This window comes from Typha latifolia, chromosome 2, assembly GCF_019914945.1.
Source record: "Typha latifolia isolate L0001 chromosome 2, TyphaL0001v2, whole genome shotgun sequence".
NCBI classification, from domain to species: domain Eukaryota; kingdom Viridiplantae; phylum Streptophyta; class Magnoliopsida; order Poales; family Typhaceae; genus Typha; species Typha latifolia.
In genome coordinates, this window is record NC_133087.1 from 1,467,032 (window position 1) to 1,486,762 (window position 19,731).

Consider the following 19,731-nt stretch of genomic DNA (forward strand, 5'->3'; position numbering starts at 1 on the left):
ATGAGAATGTATAATTGCAACGCCAAAGGCCTAGATACATAGAAGGCTGGTCTCAAGGAGCCCAATAAATTTGGGCTTCGACATAACTAAAGCTGGGCTCGGCCCAATGAGTGTTATAGTATTAGACTATCTAATGACACTAATAACCAGGAACACAAGTTTCTTCGGTGAGTAACCTAACTATATTAAAAACACGTAGTTGTTTGATTGTAGTGCAAAAGAGTGCTTCTGACAACTGGGCTTGTGAACTTCTTCAGGAAGCCACTATTAACCATTTCCATTGTGCTTATGCTGGATGGTTTGTTTACGTAACATATCAAACCTAGAAGCTTGACCAACTAAAAAAGAACAGAACCTTCTGCACAAATTAAAACCTAATCTTCCAAACCTCAAACAACCCATTACTTTTTGGTGTCCCCTTTCATTAATCGATTAATATTACATCCCTTGCATCACCACTTCAAAGCTTCCCCAACAACTTAGAACAGAGGAAGCTTGCTTAGAAATGGAGGCTTTATTCTTCTCTGTTCTCCTATGTCTATCCCTCATGCTCACCACCACTACTGCAAATGTTCGCTTTTATGAGTTTATTGTATGCCTTCCAATCCTACCATTAATTTATACTCTCTCTTTTCTTCTTAATGGTTCTTCATCTTGTGGATTGTTATAATCTCTAATAGATCCAAGCAGCGCCAGTGAATAGGCTGTGCATGACCAACGAGATCATCACAGTTAATGGCCAATTCCCAGGGCCAACACTGGAGGTCAGAGATGGAGATACACTTGTGATCAAAGTCATGAATCAAGCTATATACAACATCACTCTCCATTGGTACTACTTAAAGAGTTCCAAAGTTAAATGATATGCATGCATGAGTGTATAGGTAGCATGACACTTGGATTGTTCGTGTACATGTATGCAATCAGGCATGGAATCCAACAACTGAGGACTGGATGGGCAGATGGTCCGGAATATATTACGCAATGCCCCATTAAGCCAGGTGGAAGTTATATATACAGGTTCACAATAGAAGGCCAAGAAGGTACTTTGTGGTGGCATGCACATAGCTCATGGCTTAGAGCCACCGTCTATGGAGCCCTCATCATCTACCCCAAAGTTGGATCCTTTTATCCATTCCTGAATCCTTCCAGAGAATTCGCTGTTATACTTGGTACGTGCGAATTATGATGTTTAATAATTTCCTCGCTCTATTAATCCTACTTGTGTTTGTATGAATCAATTATAGCAATTGTTTTCTTATGATGATGATGATGATGAATGAGTAGGGGAGTGGTGGAATAGGAATCCAATCGATGTTTTGAGAGACTCCATGAGGACTGGAGCAGCTCCAAACATATCTGATGCCTTCACTATAAATGGTCAGCCTGGAGATCTTTACGACTGCTCCAGTAGAGGTACAGTAAGGCCCATTCAGCCCACCCATTATTATTATAATTACCACTAAAATCTTTTAAATCTTTTTAAACTTGTTATTATCGTTAATTTTTGATAAGGTGAATATATATATATATATATATGAAAATGACTTAAATGCCCTTCTTTTTTTGAAGTTTAAAGTGTAAATTATTTGTCATTGGTTTTCATTCTAAGCAATTTATATAAGAGCAAAATAATATTTTGTTAATATATGTTCAGTTTTAACCGTAATTTGATAGATTTAACTGAAGGGTGGCATTTTTGAAAAAGGGTTTAGTATTTTGGTTGTAATTATGGAATTTTGAATAACGTAGTAACAATAGCAATTATGTAAAAATCTTTACAATATATCAATCACATTGCTGCGAAATATTGCTACTGCATGCAGACACAACAGTCTTTACAGTAGGCTGGGGTGAAACAAGCCTATTCAGATTCATCAATGCAGCAATGAACACCGAACTATTCATCTCCATTGCCGGCCATTCGATGACCGTCGTCGCTGCCGACGCCGCCTACACTAAACCGTTCACCACGTCGGTCCTCATGCTCGGCCCGGGCCAGACGACCGACGTATTGATCACCACCAACCAACCGCCGGGCCGATACTACATGGCCGCGCGCGCCTACGCCAGCGCCCGGGGCGTCCCCTTCGACAACACCACCACCACCGCCGTCCTCAGGTACAAATTCACCGGCTGCGCACGTAGCCGTCGAGGCCTGCAGCCTCCGCTATTCCCTCCGCTTCCCGCCTTCAACGACACCGCCACCGCTGCTGCATTCGCGAATGCTATCAGAAGCCCATCGGCCGTGAACATCCCAAGCCCGGTCGACGAGCAATTATTCATCACCGTCGGGATAGGGCTGTTCAACTGCCCTCCCCTGCAACAATGCGGGGGTCCTAACGGAACCCGCATGGGTGCAAGTATGAATAACATCTCCTTTGTTCTGCCCAATACCCTATCCATACTCGAGGCATACTATGAGAGTGTGCCTGGAGTATTCGATGCCGACTTCCCCCGGGTCCCACCCGTACAATTCGACTACACGGGTAACAACATAAGCCAATCCTTGCAACAGCCAGTGAGAGGGACCAAAGTGTACAAATTGAAGTATGGATCGGTGGTGCAAGTGGTGTTACAAGGGACTAATATATTAGCCGGAGAGGAGCATCCCATGCACATCCATGGGTACCAATTCTACGTACTTGGAACCGGGTTTGGGAACTATAATCCGATAAGAGATAGTGGGGGATTCAATTTGGTGGATCCTCCGCTAAGGAACACGGTTGGGGTGCCGGTTAATGGTTGGGCGGTTATCCGATTCGTGGCAGATAACCCGGGGGTTTGGCTCGTGCATTGCCATTTGGATGTGCATATCACTTGGGGGTTGGCTATGGCGTTCTTAGTTGAGAATGGAGCTGGGAGATTGCAAGCTTTGGAGCCTCCGCCGATTGATCTACCTCTTTGTTAGAATAGAGTATAGAGAAGGTTATATTTGATGGTGAGGTTTGTTCGATCCGATAAAAGCCTGGATAGTTCAACCTTATCATGATCTCAAATAAATCGACAAACTCTTGAGCTCGGAGTCCAAGAAACTGGTCATGTCGTCTCTTTTTATTCACGAGTTGCTTTCACGCCATCTAAAGTTGAATACGAATGCCCGACTACTTTGAGACATAAACTGGATTATGACTGTGGGATCGTCCTAACTAACCTTTCCAAGAAAGAGCAAACTAATACAAAGTGAGCTCGCTAGGTATGCAAATTATTACGTATTCTATAATTCATCATAGACCGTACGCCCTAATCTCAATATATATTACTACAGGAATAAAACAAAGCCGAAGTTTGATCTGCAGAAAGATTAGATGGCTGTAGAATAAGCACAAAAGAGCTCTACAGAGTTAATATCTTTTGTTAAAGTCCCATTGGGATTACGAAGAAGCCACCTATCAAAATCATAACATAAGATTCAAAACAAAGCTGCAGTCGGTACCCACCTAATGATGGATCAAAACGGAAAAAGAGGCAAAATCACTCGAGTTTACTTTCTTGGGAGAGATAATAACTTATTTAATCTCCTTAGGATCCAAAGCTATATGCTCTGGATGTGAGACTTTAAAAAGGACAACGTCAGCGCTTTGAAACGTAAGATGGACGGTGGAGATTGGCTGCGAAGTTTGAACTGTGTTCGGGGGAAGCCGTGGGGCCCGTGATTACTTTAAACCGTAGGAGGAATTCCGCGGGGCCCACACGGAACGCAAAGCTCGTGTTACTGTTGGGTCACTTCTGCGGTCCACAACACTATTAAAAAAGAAGGGGGAATTTTCGTTTGCACCCTACATTATTTGGTTATTATGAGATTCATAAATTTTAGAAAAGGTCTAAAGACCTTCGGTGGTAATTATCATCTGCATTTATTTTTACCTTGAGTTCTGCATCCTAAGAGTGGCTGGTACACCTAAACAGTACTATTGCGTGGTAATCTACACTTACTAACACCAAGACTGAGTGATTTGGACTAAACAATGCACTATTTTTCTACCTCCCATTTGTTGTACCATTTGAGTATTGCCCCTCGCCGTAATTAATAAATACCTAGTAGTAATTATTAGTAATTGCTCGTTGGCAAGTGTTCTAATAAGATACGGATACGATCACCTCCCGTTCGGGTAAGATCAGGAACTCACCTATGGGAAGTGAGAACCGGGACAGGCAACCCCATCCCATCCCATCAGTCCTTCTATTGACCGAGCTCACGTCCCGAAATTTCCTCACCCTACGAATAAATTAATAATGACTTGACTCCATAGAAACCCCGACATTGGGATAAGGGAAAGAAGCTTGTTAATTTCAACAACTTTCCCATAAACACCCACCTCTTTTCAATGTTGAGAATAAACATTTTGTTGGAAGGAGTAATATGTAAATAAGAGAATTTAGAGGAGTGACAGGCAAAAATTTCAGCATTCATAATTTGAACGAAGTGGCGGACCGACCAACCTTTCAAGCTTCTTGGGTAGTTAATTGGTGGGCTTTGGTAGGAGCACACTTTGTCAGGCTTTCTTTGGTCAGTACACGGGTCCCCCATGCTCCCGAAACCGCTCAAAAATTACAAATTCCCCCTTGCTCACGCTAGCATCATAATGTCACCCCCACCGCACCAAAATTTATTCAAAAAACCCCCAAACTCCCCCCTCTTCTCCCAACATATATACCTCCAAATCCCCAAAACCCCAACCAATACCCATTTCGATCCACACTACCCAAAACTCGAATGGATTCCTCTCCCAAACCTGCCAAGAGAAGCCTCATGACTTCCCTAATGGAAGCCGCCACCACCACTCTCCAACGCACCTCCTCCTTCAAGGAGGACTCCTACCTCGCCTCCAACCTCAAGCCCAGCGAGAAGAGATCCCTCCAAGAACTCAGGCATCTCCTCTCCTCCTCCTCGAAGCCCATCTCGATCTGGGGCGTCCCGATTTCCGAGGCGGAGGACGAGAGGTCCGACGTGGTTCTCCTCAAGTTCCTGCGAGCGCGCGACTACAGTGCGCGGGATGCGCACGCAATGCTGGTGCGGTGCGCCGAGTGGCGCGCGGAGTTTGGTGCGGACGGCGTGGTGGAGGAGGAGCTAGGATTCAAGGAGTTGGAGGAGGTGGTCGCGTACATGCACGGGTGGGACCGTGGGGGCCACCCCGTTTGCTACAACGCCTACGGGGTGTTCAAGGATAAGGAGATGTACGACCGGGTATTCGGGGATGCGGACAAGCTCAGCCGGTTCCTCCGGTGGCGGGTGCAGGTGATGGAGCGGGGAGTTCGGATGCTCCAACTCCGACCCGGTGGAGTTAATTCGATCATACAGGTCACGGATCTTAAAGATATGCCCAAGAGGGAGCTCAGGGCCGCTTCCAACCACATCCTCTCTCTCTTCCAGGACAACTACCCGGAGCTGGTGGCTAGTAAGGTAGTATTCCTTACAAATTATAGGGGCATATATGCAACAAAAAAAAAACTCTTGTCATATTTATTAATTGTCCTGGGTTTTATTAAGTAGGTGGTTTATGTTGGGATGTAGGTGTTTATAAATGTGCCGTGGTACTTTAGCATGCTTTATGCTATGGTAAGTCCTTTTCTGACGGAGAGGACCAAGAGCAAGTTTGTGATAGCTAGAGAAGGGAATGTGGCCGAGACCCTTTACAAGTAGGACCTTAACAGTTCATCCTATTTCCATCTCTATAATTTGATTTCACTACTTGTTTGTTAGAACTTGATTACGTGTATGTATTGTTGAAGGTTTATTAGACCGGAGTTCGTTCCGGTCCAATATGGAGGCCTTAGCCGGCCCGGGGATCTCGAGAACGGCCCACCTAAACCGGCCTCCGAGTTCACGGTCAAAGGTGGGGAAAAGGTCCTCCTCGAAATCGATGGCATTGAGGTAAATATCCTCTATCCCGTCCGCCTTTACCGAAACGCATCTTTTCTTTCGTATATTAATCACTCTAATTACGCTTGTTTAATCTAGGCTGGGGCAACCATAACATGGGACCTGGTGGTTGGGGCGTGGGACTTGGAATACGGCGCCGAGTACGTACCAACCGCGGAAGACAGCTACACTCTATGCGTGGAGAAGACGAGAAGGATTCCTGCAACCGCCGACGAGCCAATCCACAACGTATTCACAGCGAGGGAGGCAGGGAAGATGGTGTTATCTATAGATAACTCCACCTCGAGGAAGAGGAAGGTGGCTGCTTATAGATACTTTGTTCGTAAACCATCTGTTTAGTTAGCTACAATGACGAAGAATATTATACAACAGCTATATAGCTCGCTGTTGCTTATTTTTAATCTGGATTAGTTTGAGTATGTTTGTAGCTTTACTACTATAAAGCAAGTTACTAGGACAGGACAGCAGCTTGTGACACTACCAAAGTTGCAGTAATATAAGCATGTCTCTAATCCTTCTACCAGATTCCATTTGTCGTCGTATTAATTGGCTCAGATACATAACAAACTTCACGGGAATTCTGATTGGGGGGCACCATTGCCAACATCCAATGCCTAATTTCAAACTTCCTCTGTCTGTGGTACTAACTCTGTGTCCTTTACCAACGTCATCACGGGTAGGAAAAGCTGCTCTTCTGAAGTTTTTTTGCATAATGGAGGGCTATATTGCTTAAAGAAGACAATTATTTATGCCAGTCGGAAACTTAACTGGCTTACTTGCTTGTCTACTTCGGTCTTAATTTACTTGCAGCAGAGGCGATATTAATTGCAGCAGAGCAGCAGCGAGGCGTTGTAATAAAGCAAGCAAGCAAGCAGAAAGGCAAAGGGTTGGAAATGGGGGGAGTCACGGGTGGCAATAATAATAAGTATAGCGTGCTGTCTCATGATAGCGTCTGCTTTTGCTTCTCCCTTTCCCCTTTCGCATTTCTCGGTGAAGGGGAACATAACAGAGCAGTGTAAGTATATATTATATATATATATAATATAAATATAAGAAGCGCAAATTACGGTTACTTTAGATACCCCCCTTCCCTTCTTTATCTCGTTCTTCTATGTAGGTCTCTGGTTCAACGTTTCCGTAGACTTTTTCGTCTCTCTTTCCAGTTCATCAGTAGGCTTCCCATATTGATTTCTTCTTCAGCACTGGCTGAGATGGCCCAGCCCACGAAGAAGGCTATGAGGATAATATTATTCCATATTGGACCCACTAGAGTCATATAATCCAGATAGAAGCAGACAAAAAGAGAACAGCGAATCAAAGCGAGATAAGATGGAGGGAGGGAGGGAGGGAGGGAGGAAGGTACCATTAAAGAGTAAGGACTATGGATTAGGATTAGTCGCTCAACCCCTAAATACTGTCCCCTTTCTTTGATGTATCCAATTCTTGTCTTCTAGCCTCTTCGGCATGTCCTGTACGTGATCGTATGCATGTCTCGACTCAGGAATTTTCTTTCGCGGCCAATAAGAGACTGCCAAGTTCCCAACACTGCGTGGATAGGATCTGCTCCCTCGGCGGGTCCACCAGTTTCGGAATCTAACGGTGTAGGTCGTAGATCGTGGTGGGTCCGCCTACCGCGAACCGTTAGATACTGTGTCGTAGTTAATTAAGTTAAGAGGTTAGTGAACTCGGATCTTGGGTTGCCACCGCGACGGTCGGTGCCGGATGACTTGGTGCCATGAAGCTTCGTGCACCATCCGCCACCTCCAACGTGCGCACGTGCGCCGGTTACCATTACAAGCCTCTTCCTTTTACTAAATTGCCCCTGATCTATTTTTTTTTCTTTCTTCCAGCTATTTCTTCTTTTTTAATAAAATAAAAACTCCTTAATTATTTCATAATACCTACTAAGATTTGAGACCAAAAAAAAAAAAAGAAGTGAAAAAATATAAAAAATCATTATCCCAAATACAACATAACTATTTAGATGAGTAATTTTATAGTTTTTAATATTTTTGAAGGACATAAATCAACCAAAGTAGATTCAAACTTAGCACATCTAAACCCTACAATAATACGAGCACAATTAGAATGCCAAGCGAAAAGGTTGGAGAGCTAATTTCTACTACTCCATATTTTCAAAGTTAGAGTCTTACATTTTTCTTTTACAGTAGATCAAATAACACCTTAATGCACGAGCAACAATGGCAAAAATAAAAAATAAAATCCCACCCACTAAGCTAATTTATTGCGTAGCTACATTTATATTTATCCAAGATGACAAGAAAACCATGATATAATTATTCATAAATCCAAAGTCCTTGTTTAGCCATTAGATATTAGCATTACATTAGGTGAGAGTAACGTATTGGATGCACTCTCATATATTACTCTCATGCATGTAGTTTTTGAGCCACTCAATCTAGAGCACAGGTAGTTTGGTCAGATGAACCTTCACGGAATTAGTAAAAGGAATAGAATTACAAAAGGCTAAATAAATTCTTGTGCACAGGGAACAAGTGCTTATGTCCTTCAATTAGTACTTAAGATAAGGTTGGGAAACACGTTAGCCCAGCTTTTAATATGGATTAAATTTAATAATGCTGCATGAAACTGCACATACTTGTGAAGGAAGGGCTCGTTCGCCATTTCAACACACGCCTTTCTACCTAATATACTGGCATTTGAAGGCTGAGCTCCTATATAACCTAATATACCCTCTCAAAAATTAACAAGAAAAGGAAAGCTTAATTAGTAGAGATAAAGAAGAGAGATGGGCAACTCCCTCAGGTGTTGCTTAGCTTGTGTCCTTCCTTGTGGTGCCTTTGATCTGATCAGAATTGTCCACTTGAACGGTCACATTGAGGAGTACAGCCGGCCGGTCAAAGCCTGCCAGATCCTCGCCGCGAACCCCAACCATGTCCTGAGCCGGCCATGCTCGCAGGGCATCGTCCGCCGGATATTAGTCGTCGCGCCGGAGTCGGAGCTCCAACGAGGGCATATTTACTTCTTGATTCCGGCGTCTTCCTTACCGGAGAAGAAGAAGAAGAAGAAGATTAGGAAGAAGAAAAAGATTCAGAGAAGTAACAATCAGAATAGCCTGTCGGATGCATCGATCATTCCAGATAAGAGATCGGGCCACCGGCGGCGACGACAGAGTAGCGACTGTGTTGCGGTGTGGCAGCCGCATCTCGATAGCATTCACGAGGATCCTTGAAATATTTTTAGGCCGACGTTGCATGGGTAACATTTTCTTATGTGATGATTATTGTTAATATACATTTTCTTTTCCTCCCTAGCTAATACCATGGGAATGAGTGTAGAGTGGTTAATGATCAGCTCGAAGAGCAAGAGAATAGAACGAAAGATTTGAAAGGCAGAGATACTTGCTTGTAATCTTCTATATGGCCTTTGTATAAATTTTAAATAGGAATGGAGTGATATATGTTCATCTTGTGAAGGTTTATAATATTATTGTGAAACTTATACGTGACTCACTTTTTACTTGGTAAAGATTAGTAGATCTTAATCACAATGTTAGATGGGCAGTTCTCCAAAAGTAAACCAAGGACTCTGCTAATTCCCATTTAATAAGACAACCACGTTCAAATATATCTGTATACGTGCACTGTAATGGGAGCCCAATAATTGTTGTTAAAGTCATGGTGTTGCTATAAAAATAAACTTTCTACCACCCTACCAAGTCTTCTCTTCTGAATTAATGGAATAAAAAAGAAATAGAGGCAAGTTTGTTTAGTGACAGCTAATATGCTCCATTCTTTAACACAAGAATTGACTAAGACTCTTGGATCAAGTAATCACAAGAAGAAATCCACAGCATTGATGCTTGCAGAGATGTCTATAAGAATATTATAACCTGTGCACGATTCTAATCGAATACAAGTATTTGTTTACAGTAGGACAGCTAAGTTAGTACTGTGGAATCTTGCAAAGAGTATATTATTTCTCAATGATTGCTTAAAAGGGGAAGTGGCATATATGTGACAGTAGAGTTATTTTGTTGATATTTACTTTAACCAAAGACCAAAAGAAATTCTATAAATATTCTCGTGTAAGCAACCAACATCCCATGTTCACAAATTTGAAGCACCTCATTGTAAACGAGCATGCCATTATCAAAAATTTGGAGCACCTCATAATCAAACAACATCCCATGTTCAAAATTTTGGAGCAACTAGGAAGCTGCCCTGCCAATTATTCTGATGAAGAAAAAAAGAAGAAAAAAAAAACTAGTAACTATAAAAGAGGCCTAAACAGGGCAACAACAGTTTGAAATCAAAAGCAAATCTGTGACCTGGAACAAGAAATCAGGTAGAATGAACAAGAAGAGAGATAAAACTGGATTCAATATCAGTGTCATCCATCGAATACAGCAGCTGTTCACTTGATATAGTAGAAACATAATTGGCAGTAGAATATAATATAACTTAAAACTTAAAAGCCAATACCAGGGAAACTTTCCAGCATTTATATAGTAGAGTATTGCACCAATAGATTCTGAAGGACACAGAATCAAGCACCTGAGTACTTGATATCCACAATATCTTCAAGATTAACATGTCAAAGCTCACATCAAATTTTTACAGATAAGTATTTGATCTGAGTTTTATCAATTGATTGTTGGGAGGGTGATCTTTCAACTACAAGTCCCCCTAGGCGATTTTCTTGTGGGCTTGGGACAATTTCATTGGAAGAAAAGTTGTATAATAGTACAGTCAGTTGCGTTGAGAATTTCTGTAATAATCTAATGCAGCTTTATCTTCTTTCACCTTTGTGCATAAACCAAAAAATATGTCGCCTGTTTCATCTGAGGAACAAATATAATAAGAAGCATTAATTTAAGAGCAAACCAATTATCAAGGACTAATTATAGATCATCTACCCAGAAAGACAGTAACAATGCAATAATATAACGCACTGTGTATGTCAGCATGCGATGTTCTGCACAGAAATTTCTTGCAACATTTTGTCAAGAAAATGTAAGATAGCTTGTTAAATTAGCGTTTGAGAAGACTAAAGTTTATTTGCTAGTGTTATACAGCCATCATAAACAACATAAAAATCAGTCTAGATAACTGAGAGAGAGAGAAGCAAACTTCCAATAGTGTGATGCTAGAGAAGTTCACAGCTTTTTTCCTCATTCTTTCCGAATATACAGCCATCATCATTTCAGTATAATCAAACTTTACATCATTCAATCTACTGAATCAACAACTATTACTGTTTCTCAAAGAAGCATGGCAATAGGGAGGATTTTTGAAACATGGAGAGCAAGAAAAGGTTTTTAGGCTTTATGTTCTAGTGGTGGTCTGCATCAATGTACTGGTATTCCATCAAGGAACATGTTAAAATAGACTCTCAGATGAACCACATATCCGAAAAAGAAAGGTAGGAAGAAAAGAAAAAGAAAAGAAAAGCACACAGGACTGGACTGGACTGGACTGAACACTTCTACTAGCACAGATATAGAAGTGCCAATAGAATATTCTTCGGTTAGCTTTGACATAGGAATTACATTCTACATGACTAAAGGATGGCTTAAATTATGAAAGAAAAGATCCATTACAAGTTGCAAGAACAACTAATACAATTACACTAAAAGAAATTGATTTCATCAATTTTGCTAAGCAGCAGTATGTTATTCGAAGAATGGAAAGAAGCTATAGATTTCTCAACTATAATGAACTGACATAAACAAGTAATTCGTCTAAAGAAACAAATGAAGAACCAAGTAAATACTTCAGGAGCTTTATCTGTAACCAAAGATCTGTGTGTTGTGCTGTAACTATTTACTGGTCACCACCACTGATGAACAAGCACGCCGCTCTCCCTGAGTGAAGTGAACAGCTTCAAGCAGTCCCCATACGTGTTCTGATACTTGGGTGATCTCTCTCCAGGGCAGCACTTTTGCCACCTATTGTAGTGGCACTCCAAAAAGAGCTCATCAATCAAGCAAATCGCCCCTGTTTCGAATAGCCTCGGCACAAGATCAAACTCAGTCCCCTCAATATCCATCTTCATCACCACATAGTCCTTGTCAGACACCGTCCTCTTCAGCCATTGAGCGAAATCAAACCCACGAATCGTGTGCACGTCGCCGGAGGAGACACGACCAGAAGACCCTCCGATCGGCCTAATCCGACCCATTCCACGTCCTTCAGTATCATCCTTGTGATCTGGGTGGCGATTAATCTCAAATGTCAGGGATTCGTTGCGCACCCAGGCGGCGAAAGGTAGCAAATGGACTCCTTTCTTGGAGGCGTACTCATCGTGGAAGGCTCGGTCCGCCTCAATTGCGTAGATTTCAAATGTTTGGTTCTGCTTGGGATACTGCTTCTTGAACCAGCTGCCTATGCTCGAGCCGTAGCTCCGGGCGCCGACGTCAACATAAACATATTTCCTCTTGAAGCTTATATCGACCAATGAAGGAAGATATTTAATATTCTTAACATTCCTCTTCAGTGTAATCCATGGCTTCAATGGCTCCTCTTCGATGAGTGCCTCCGCAGACTGCAAGATATGGAGCTTATGGTCGGGAATAGAGCACTTATTCGTGGAATTGCCGGAATAAGAATGATGGGAATTATCCAGACTAAATTCCTTCTGAAAAACGATCTGACGGAGGATTGAGGAGGAATCAGGTCCGTTAATCTCGCGGAAGCGGAGGGATCTAAAGCCGGGGAAGAGATCTTGGAGAGATCGGATGCTGTGGTGATCCCCGGCGGAGGAGGTGTGGATCACGAGAAACCCTTCGGGCTTCACCGTTCTCGCGATCTCCGAGGCGAGATCCAACGGTCGCTTCGAGCGATCAAGGCTGCGCCCGGCGAAGACGAAATCGAACTCGGCGCCGGCGAAGGGCTGGTTGAAGAGATCGCCGCCAAGAACGAGAGGCGGCGACTTCTTCCTCGCGATTCCGATCGAGTCGGCGACGCCGATTGCTCGCAAAGCGAGGACTTCCTCGCCGTCAGGGGTATCGACGCAGAGGGTTTTATATCCAGGGGACAGGAAACCCTCGGCGACGAGGTCGCTGAACACGGAGGAGTAGTACACCGCCGCATTCCTAGACTCGGCGCCGCCGCCGCCGCCGCCGTATACGGCCGCGCCTGGAGAGGAAAAGAGGCAGAAGTCGCTGGAACTGCAGTTGCTGCTGTGGATGGTGACGACGTAGACGAAGGGGAGGAGCAGGATGAATACGCCAAAGAGGAGGCCTCGGACGAGGAGATTGCTTACCTTTCTCCGCTTCGCCGCCGGCTCCATGGGGGAGAAGGAGAGGAGATCCGGCGAATAAGACAAAATTAGCACTTAACCCAACCCAAACTGTGGCGGTAACGGAAGTTAGCGAGAGCAGAAGCGGGCAGATGTGTGATTGGCGCCGACGAGGGGGCGAGAGGAGAGCAGGGATTGGAAATAGAAGGGTTTGATGGGGGCAAAACAGGAACTCATGATGTGAGGTTTGTAAGAATAGTTTCCGATCCTTAGCCGTTTCTTCCTCCCATCCTCTTCTTCTTCTTCGGCTCTCCTTCTCCTCTTGTATTAGACGGCGGTGGAGAAGGAAGTTAATATGCTATTATCAGAAGAACATAAATCTCTAAATTCTCTACGCGTTTCCCTTTCCCAAGGGCTAGTTTATTACATATATAGTGCTGACGTTCGTCGAAATATCGCATATGCCATTACTTCTCGGACACGGACAGGTTCATCCGAATTCGGCTCGATTTGACGGCTTTCGGTAACCTTGTTTCGGTGGGCTGTAGATCTGGATCCGAGTCAAATACGTTTACATTGCGGGTTCGGATTGAGGCGTGCCCAATTCGAGACGTACTCAGGTGGAATCTACGTCAGTGATATGACACGTGATGAGTCAAAAGCGAAGACCCAACGGCTACTTCACAGAAAAGGCCATGAAAAGTTTCAACTTAAACCGAACCGAATGGCAACCACCGTCAATCTCATATCTCGGCCGTTAGATTCTGACTCGTTTCACTTCGTTCGACGCAGAGGAGAGCATTAATAGGAGGCAGGGAGGAAGGTTCTCCAATCTCCATGAACCCCCACCCCGTAGGCACAGCTGGGTGGAACCCGATCTGTTCTCCTTTAAGCCATGCGTCTTACCTGTGTCTACTACAGCTACAAGCGAGTGGTCCAGTAAGCATGCGGGCCCGGAGAGATGAATGGGCTATTCACTAATTTTTTCGGCCACATGGAGCCCAACTGGAATTAAATGGGACCCATATCCGGTCTAGTGATCCGCGTGGCTGGTTTGACGCGGAAAGCGTGAGGAGTGGTGGGCCACCACAATCGCAATGTGAGTTGGTTTATCACATTTTTTTTACTCTCTTTCTTTGTTTACATATTTTTGGTATGGGGGTACGACAATTTTGAGAGACAAGGCCATGCTACCAAAGTTATCTGTTGATGATGCACAACAGCCCATGAAGTCGCTTTTCTTAAACATCATCAGGCATGGATAGATATGGTAAGTTGGACAAAATGAGGGCCCTCTTTGGACCCCATTCTCGAACAGGATAGGGTACCTTCTAGCTCATCCAATTCCTTGGTCTCTCTTGTGGGCCCATGGTTGGCTGGATTCTTTGCTTTAGTCCATTGACCTAACCTTGGTCAGGTACTCAGGTAGTCCTTTGGATTGGGTAAGGAAGGATTACGTTGCCCTTCGAATATTGAGTCATTTGGATAACTGAGATGATGATAAAAGAATATTCGAATCAGAAAGGTGCTATGTCTAGTATCTATAACTGGGTAATCCTTCATGGAGACTCGTTTCCATTCTCGTCGACCTCAGGAGAACTTTAAAGAATCTTTTGGGCCTTTTATGGGCCATATGGGCCGTAACGCTTCATAGTTGGAGGAATCTTACACTATCCACGTGTCAATAACCTCTCTTCCTCCCGTGTCCTCTCTCCCGAGGCTTCTCATTCCTTGCTCCGCTTTCGAAGCTTCCACTGTATAGCTAGGCTCAGCTTAAATTATATCGACCGCTTCGCTGCAGCATAACTACGAATTTAAAGCAGATAACTCCTATTCTTCTGCCACTAGTCCCATCTTTATTACCTTCTCTTCGCCTAGTCCAAGCCCCAACAATGGCCGCCGCCGTCGGCGTCGTCACGAAACCAGCGCCGGACACACTACCCGAATCCTCCGCTCCTCTGGATCTCGAGAAGGCCTCTTCGGCCGCCGGCGCTACCGCCACCGCCGAGCGCCCGGGCTCGCGGATGGCGGCAGTGATGCGGCGGTGGAGGCGGGAGGACCTCCTCGACAGGAGCCCGCTGCTCCTCCGTGCTGCCACGTGGCTCTTCTCCTTCATCTCCGCCGTCGTCATGGCCACGAACAGGCACGGCGATTGGAGCCAATTCTATAACTACGAGGAGTACAGGTTAGAGTTAGGCCTAAACGAACTCCTCATTGCGTATTGGACTTATTTCGTCAAAATTTCTTGTTGTAGGTATCTTCTGGCGATTGCGGCATTAGCCTTCTTGTATTCGACGGTTCAGTTGGTGAGGCAGGTGTACCGACTTACTGGTAGGAAGGATTCAAACCGTCCAGTGCCGAAGAAAGCGGCGTTTATGGTGGATTTTGTTGGAGATCAGGTGGGTTATTCGCACTTTGGTTGTAATTGGATTTTAATATTAAGTCTAAATTCTCTGGATAAGTACATGCGGAGGAAGCTACTTTTGTCTCGGGAATAGGAACGAATAAATCGGTGAGGTGGATAGATAGTACGTTGTCCATGTAAATTATACAATACTATTGGTGGGAGCCACAAAAGATAAGAATAAAGTCTACCCCGACTGAGATACATGCTATCTTTAACTAAGAAATCCTTTTCTTATTACTCCAGGTGATTGCATACCTGTTGATCTCTGCGCTATCCGCTGCTATTCCTATTACAAATAGCATTCGAGGAGGAACAGATAACACGCTCACTGATTCGTCTGCGGCTTCTATCAGCATGGCCTTTTTGGCCTTTGTGACTCTTGCTCTCTCAGCTCTTATATCTGGGTTTAGACTATCTAAACAAACTTATATATAATGTCTAGTAGTTGTTATTCTTTCTCGTGCTTGTACAGTGACTACGTATATGTCTTACGTTTAATAGTGTTGTTTTTAAGAGCGATCGGTTGGGGGCTCTAAAACGTTAAATATATGATGTCACTGTTTGAATAGTTGATTAGTCCATAGGGCATGCGTATGTATCCCTGATCATCACGCTACTTCTCGCGTACTATGGTGTGACAAGTCAATGGTGATAACTATCCGTCTGTTCCTTGGTGGCAGTAAGTGTGATAACTGTGTGTAAAGGAGAAGCAAAATCATACCAGCTACTATGGGGAATCTCCGACGGCATTTTAAATCTCTCTGTTATAAAACAGAGTTGCTGCATAAGATGAGAGGTCTGGGATTAAGCTCTGAAAGGCTTCAAATAAATGAAGTAATGAAATAAACTTAAAAGGTCTTTTAAATTCATTTTTATACAACACCACTCTATGAAATATACAGTGAAATCTATCGACTGCAGAATTCAAACTTTAGCAGAGCAATGACTCGAGAAACAGATCTCTGGGTTCTTCTTTGGTTCTTGGGAACATACTCTCCATTTGCCTTTGTTGCTGCCGCTGATTCATGTAGGAGTTCATCTCGGAGAATCCATAACTCCCTGAAGTCTGCAACATCTCCAACTTGTTCGGCGCTGCGTTGATCCTTCCACCGACGAGAGCATTGAGACCAACATGGTTAGAGTTGCCATTGATCACTGAAGGCCTTATTGCCATGACACCGCTACCATTTTTGTCTGCCGAAGGCCTGGTCAGAGCACTTCCTCTGGCTGCAGGGACATCATGGTTGTGCTTACCTTCGTACGTCGTGATCACCGATCGCAGATCGTTCGATGCCCTTTCGACGTGCTTCCTCACCGGACATCCCACCGTCGTGCATTTGTAGTAGCTCCTGCAACATCGGAAATCAAAGAACTCATCAGAACACATGGCAAAATTTGTGTGGCTCGAAAGTTAAAAGCGTTTCATAGTTGGCAGCGATGGAAAGGAGTTCTTTTGTTACCTTGGATTTGGATTCCCCTTCACCACTTTCTGGCCATATTTTCTCCACCGGTACCCGTCGTCAAGGATATCGATGTCGCTCGTGGTCTGCACCACCACCCTTGGCTCCCTAACTGTCCTATTTCCTGAAGCTGAGATCCCCTCGTTTTCGCCATCTTTTTTCCTGAACAATCCAAATTCCTACATCAGTTCCTACTTCACCATGATCAATTCTTAATACTAGTTATATCACAAAAGAAGCTTACCAGCGCTTTGCTTCGAGCTCGTCTTCGTCCAATTCATCTCCCCCAGCGTTGTTCCTCTGAGGGCTGATATCAACATCATCATCTCCAAAAGAAACTGACGAATTATTATCCGGCGTTGCTACTGAATCAATAGGCGTCCCGGATCGCGCGCCGAATGAATGGTCTGATGCTTCCGAAATAGCTTGAGAAGAAGCTGATTTCCTTTTCGTCTGAGGCTTTGGGTGGTTGTGAGTACCCTTGTAGACAATCTCTGTAATCTGACCATCTAAAGATCTCTCCACCTTCTTCTTTGTCGGGCAATTCGGGTATGTGCACTTGTAATAACTCCGCGGATTCTCACTTCCTTTCACCTGTTTCTGTCCATATTTTCTCCAATTATATCCATCATCAGATTTCTTTTGCTCTTTAAGGCCCTGAAAAGCGTGATCAGAATGGTCGGCGTCCGACTGGAATCGGTTGCCGTTATTGCTTTGTGATTCGGCAAGAATAGTAATAATCTCAGAAGAATTCGTTCGGATCGGCGCGGCGAATTCAAACTTGTTGTTCGAAGTTTGCGAAGAGAATCCAGAATTACTTTCATAGGAGTTCCATTGTTGCTGCTGTCCTTCGTGGGCTTCTTCCTGTATTTATTGAGTCTTGTAAGCAAATTGGATCCAGAAATTGAACAACTCAAGGAACCCACACTGGTAGCAAATAATACCAACTCTTACCTTAAAGGTTGCTGCTTGGGAATTTTGGGGCTTTTTGTTGGTTTGGAAAGAGAAGTCATAGTCTGCTGTGCTTTCCTCCTTCAGCCCTTGTTGGGTATCAGCAAAGTTAAGCTTCCAAGGCTGTGCTGGAAAAGTACCAGTGGTTGGAGATGGCAAGATCTGTAAAAAAAAGAAAGAAAAATCTTTAGATTGAACTCTTAATTACCTATGAGAACAAGATCAAATTTAATTATATATGCATGAAAGATAAATCAGCTAAACAAATAGAAAGCAGGGAAAGGATTAATTAGAAGCTCTAATTCAATTGAATTCGCCTATATACTTACATTAGAGGAGGATAGGAGGACTGGTGAGTCTAACAGCTCGGTGGGGCTAAGGCCGGCGGGGATGGAGAAATAGGAAGAAGGGGAGAAAGGAGTATGTGATATAGGTAGTGAAGGAGGCGTGATGGACTTGAACTTTGGTATGCCACCTCCTTGTCGCAGCATCCCGGACGTCGACCGGTCTCCGATGTGCTCATCAAAGGTTCCTGCGAGGAGCTCCGAGAAGGAGGTTGCGAAGGGAGAGGAGAAGGAGAAGGAAGGTTGGTGGGAATTAGTTGTGGCCTCTAAACTCCCTGTCGAAGAAGCCATATAATAGATGTCTAGCTGAGAAGCGAGAGGTAACAGGAGGAAGGCAAATAAGAGAGAGACAGAGAGAGAGAGAGAGAGAGAGAGAGAGTGTGTGTGTGTGTGAGGGAGCTTTCGGTTTAGAGAAAGAGAAAGAGGTAAGTGGTGGTCGTTGTTGTTATATATGCATGCCAAAGATTAGAGAGTGGGAAAGAGATCAGGGGAGAGGTGTTTCTGAGAAGGAGGGTATGATCGATGGTTAGTTGACAGTTTTGACCGTGAATGGTTGGTCAAACCTCGTGCGTTTGACTGTTATCAAGGCGGCTGAGAGCTTCCAGGAAGGAGGACGATGTCCCTACTATAATTTATCATTAGCTACGTCATGACATTTTTCACCACATATATACAAGACTTTAACTTGTTATTTTTGCTGTTCATTAAATTTTGTCATTCACTCTTGGGAATGGGATGCTATAAAATATCTCGAGCTGGCATTAATTAATCTATGCGGTCCAGCGATGGAGACATAGGAGCTTACTTCGCCTTACATCATCCATGACTCTCATGTAATAGGGATCCCCGCCTAGAAGCCTAGAAGACGTATACGAGCTTCCAATGGTATTTCCGTAATTTCGACCGCCCTCCACCCCCCGCCCAAATCCCAATTATTAGAACCACTTGGTTTAGTGGTTGAGATGATAATTATGAAGTGTTTGTTATACGTGGGTTAGCTGTCTCAGCTATATAGGATGTTTAATTAATTGCCAACTATATTTGTATGTCTAAATCATCCTTCAATTTGGTAATTAAGGTCTGGCTTGCAGATTGAGGAGTAGACCAAGTTCTTGAACAAGTTGAAGTCCAGGGAACGAATTCAAATTGACATCAAATCGAGTCGCCATACTTCCTTGATGATCACCAAGTCTACTTGACATGGAGACTAAGGGGAGACCAAACTTTGGAGCACATCAATATATAGATTCTTGAAATTCATCAATATGTCAATAAATTCATGAAGCTTGATGCTGAAGCTGCTACTTTTTCGACATAGACTTTTTCTTTTTTTTTATTTCGATCTTGTGAAATGTCAACACACGAGTGGGTAGATTATTCTCAGCTGCACAAAAAGATGGGAAGGTTAACCCATGCTACAAGTTATTAGAAAGGGATAAGTTAGGCTAAAATCCAGATCAA

The 19,731-nt window shown here is 43.7% G+C and overlaps 6 protein-coding genes across 7 annotated transcripts; 4 read left to right on the plus strand and 2 right to left on the minus strand.

Moving 5' to 3' along the window:
• The first annotated feature begins 468 nt into the window (after nucleotides 1–468).
• LOC140782977 (laccase-3-like) lies at nucleotides 469–3,117 on the plus strand. The gene is made up of 5 exons (XM_073129896.1): nucleotides 469–592; nucleotides 681–832; nucleotides 928–1,172; nucleotides 1,288–1,416; nucleotides 1,827–3,117. Exons 1-5 carry the CDS (start codon nucleotides 506–508, stop codon nucleotides 2,909–2,911), a joined length of 1,698 nt encoding a protein of 565 aa, XP_072985997.1. The 5' UTR covers nucleotides 469–505; the 3' UTR covers nucleotides 2,912–3,117.
• Nucleotides 3,118–4,260: 1,143 nt separating this feature from the next.
• LOC140781655 (patellin-6) lies at nucleotides 4,261–6,407 on the plus strand. The gene is made up of 4 exons (XM_073127737.1): nucleotides 4,261–5,404; nucleotides 5,516–5,640; nucleotides 5,734–5,875; nucleotides 5,963–6,407. Exons 1-4 carry the CDS (start codon nucleotides 4,718–4,720, stop codon nucleotides 6,221–6,223), a joined length of 1,215 nt encoding a protein of 404 aa, XP_072983838.1. The 5' UTR covers nucleotides 4,261–4,717; the 3' UTR covers nucleotides 6,224–6,407.
• Nucleotides 6,408–8,620: 2,213 nt separating this feature from the next.
• On the plus strand, nucleotides 8,621–9,335 carry LOC140782420 (uncharacterized). Its single transcript, XM_073128973.1, has one exon. It carries the CDS (start codon nucleotides 8,655–8,657, stop codon nucleotides 9,096–9,098), a length of 444 nt encoding a protein of 147 aa, XP_072985074.1. The 5' UTR covers nucleotides 8,621–8,654; the 3' UTR covers nucleotides 9,099–9,335.
• A 2,090-nt stretch (nucleotides 9,336–11,425) lies between these two features.
• Nucleotides 11,426–13,806, minus strand: LOC140781528 (uncharacterized). Its single transcript, XM_073127537.1, has one exon. The coding sequence runs from the start codon at nucleotides 13,157–13,159 to the stop codon at nucleotides 11,699–11,701; it is 1,461 nt and encodes a 486-aa protein (XP_072983638.1). The 5' UTR covers nucleotides 13,160–13,806; the 3' UTR covers nucleotides 11,426–11,698.
• A 425-nt stretch (nucleotides 13,807–14,231) lies between these two features.
• LOC140782537 (CASP-like protein 4B4) lies at nucleotides 14,232–16,083 on the plus strand. Of its 2 annotated transcripts, XM_073129153.1 has the most exons (3): nucleotides 14,232–15,293; nucleotides 15,363–15,507; nucleotides 15,759–16,083. In XM_073129153.1, the coding sequence occupies exons 1-3, from the start codon at nucleotides 15,001–15,003 to the stop codon at nucleotides 15,948–15,950; spliced, it is 630 nt and encodes a 209-aa protein (XP_072985254.1). In that variant the 5' UTR covers nucleotides 14,232–15,000; the 3' UTR covers nucleotides 15,951–16,083. The 2 variants fall into 2 exon arrangements, with proteins under 2 accessions (XP_072985254.1, XP_072985253.1); XM_073129152.1 differs by having other exon boundaries at nucleotides 14,232–15,507.
• Nucleotides 16,084–16,353: 270 nt separating this feature from the next.
• On the minus strand, nucleotides 16,354–19,213 carry LOC140782536 (probable WRKY transcription factor 26). The gene is made up of 5 exons (XM_073129151.1): nucleotides 18,256–19,213; nucleotides 17,930–18,088; nucleotides 17,220–17,839; nucleotides 16,976–17,137; nucleotides 16,354–16,864 (listed from the first exon to the last, which is right to left on the minus strand). The coding sequence occupies exons 1-5, from the start codon at nucleotides 18,559–18,561 to the stop codon at nucleotides 16,447–16,449; spliced, it is 1,665 nt and encodes a 554-aa protein (XP_072985252.1). The 5' UTR covers nucleotides 18,562–19,213; the 3' UTR covers nucleotides 16,354–16,446.
• Between the last annotated feature and the right edge of the window lie 518 nt (nucleotides 19,214–19,731).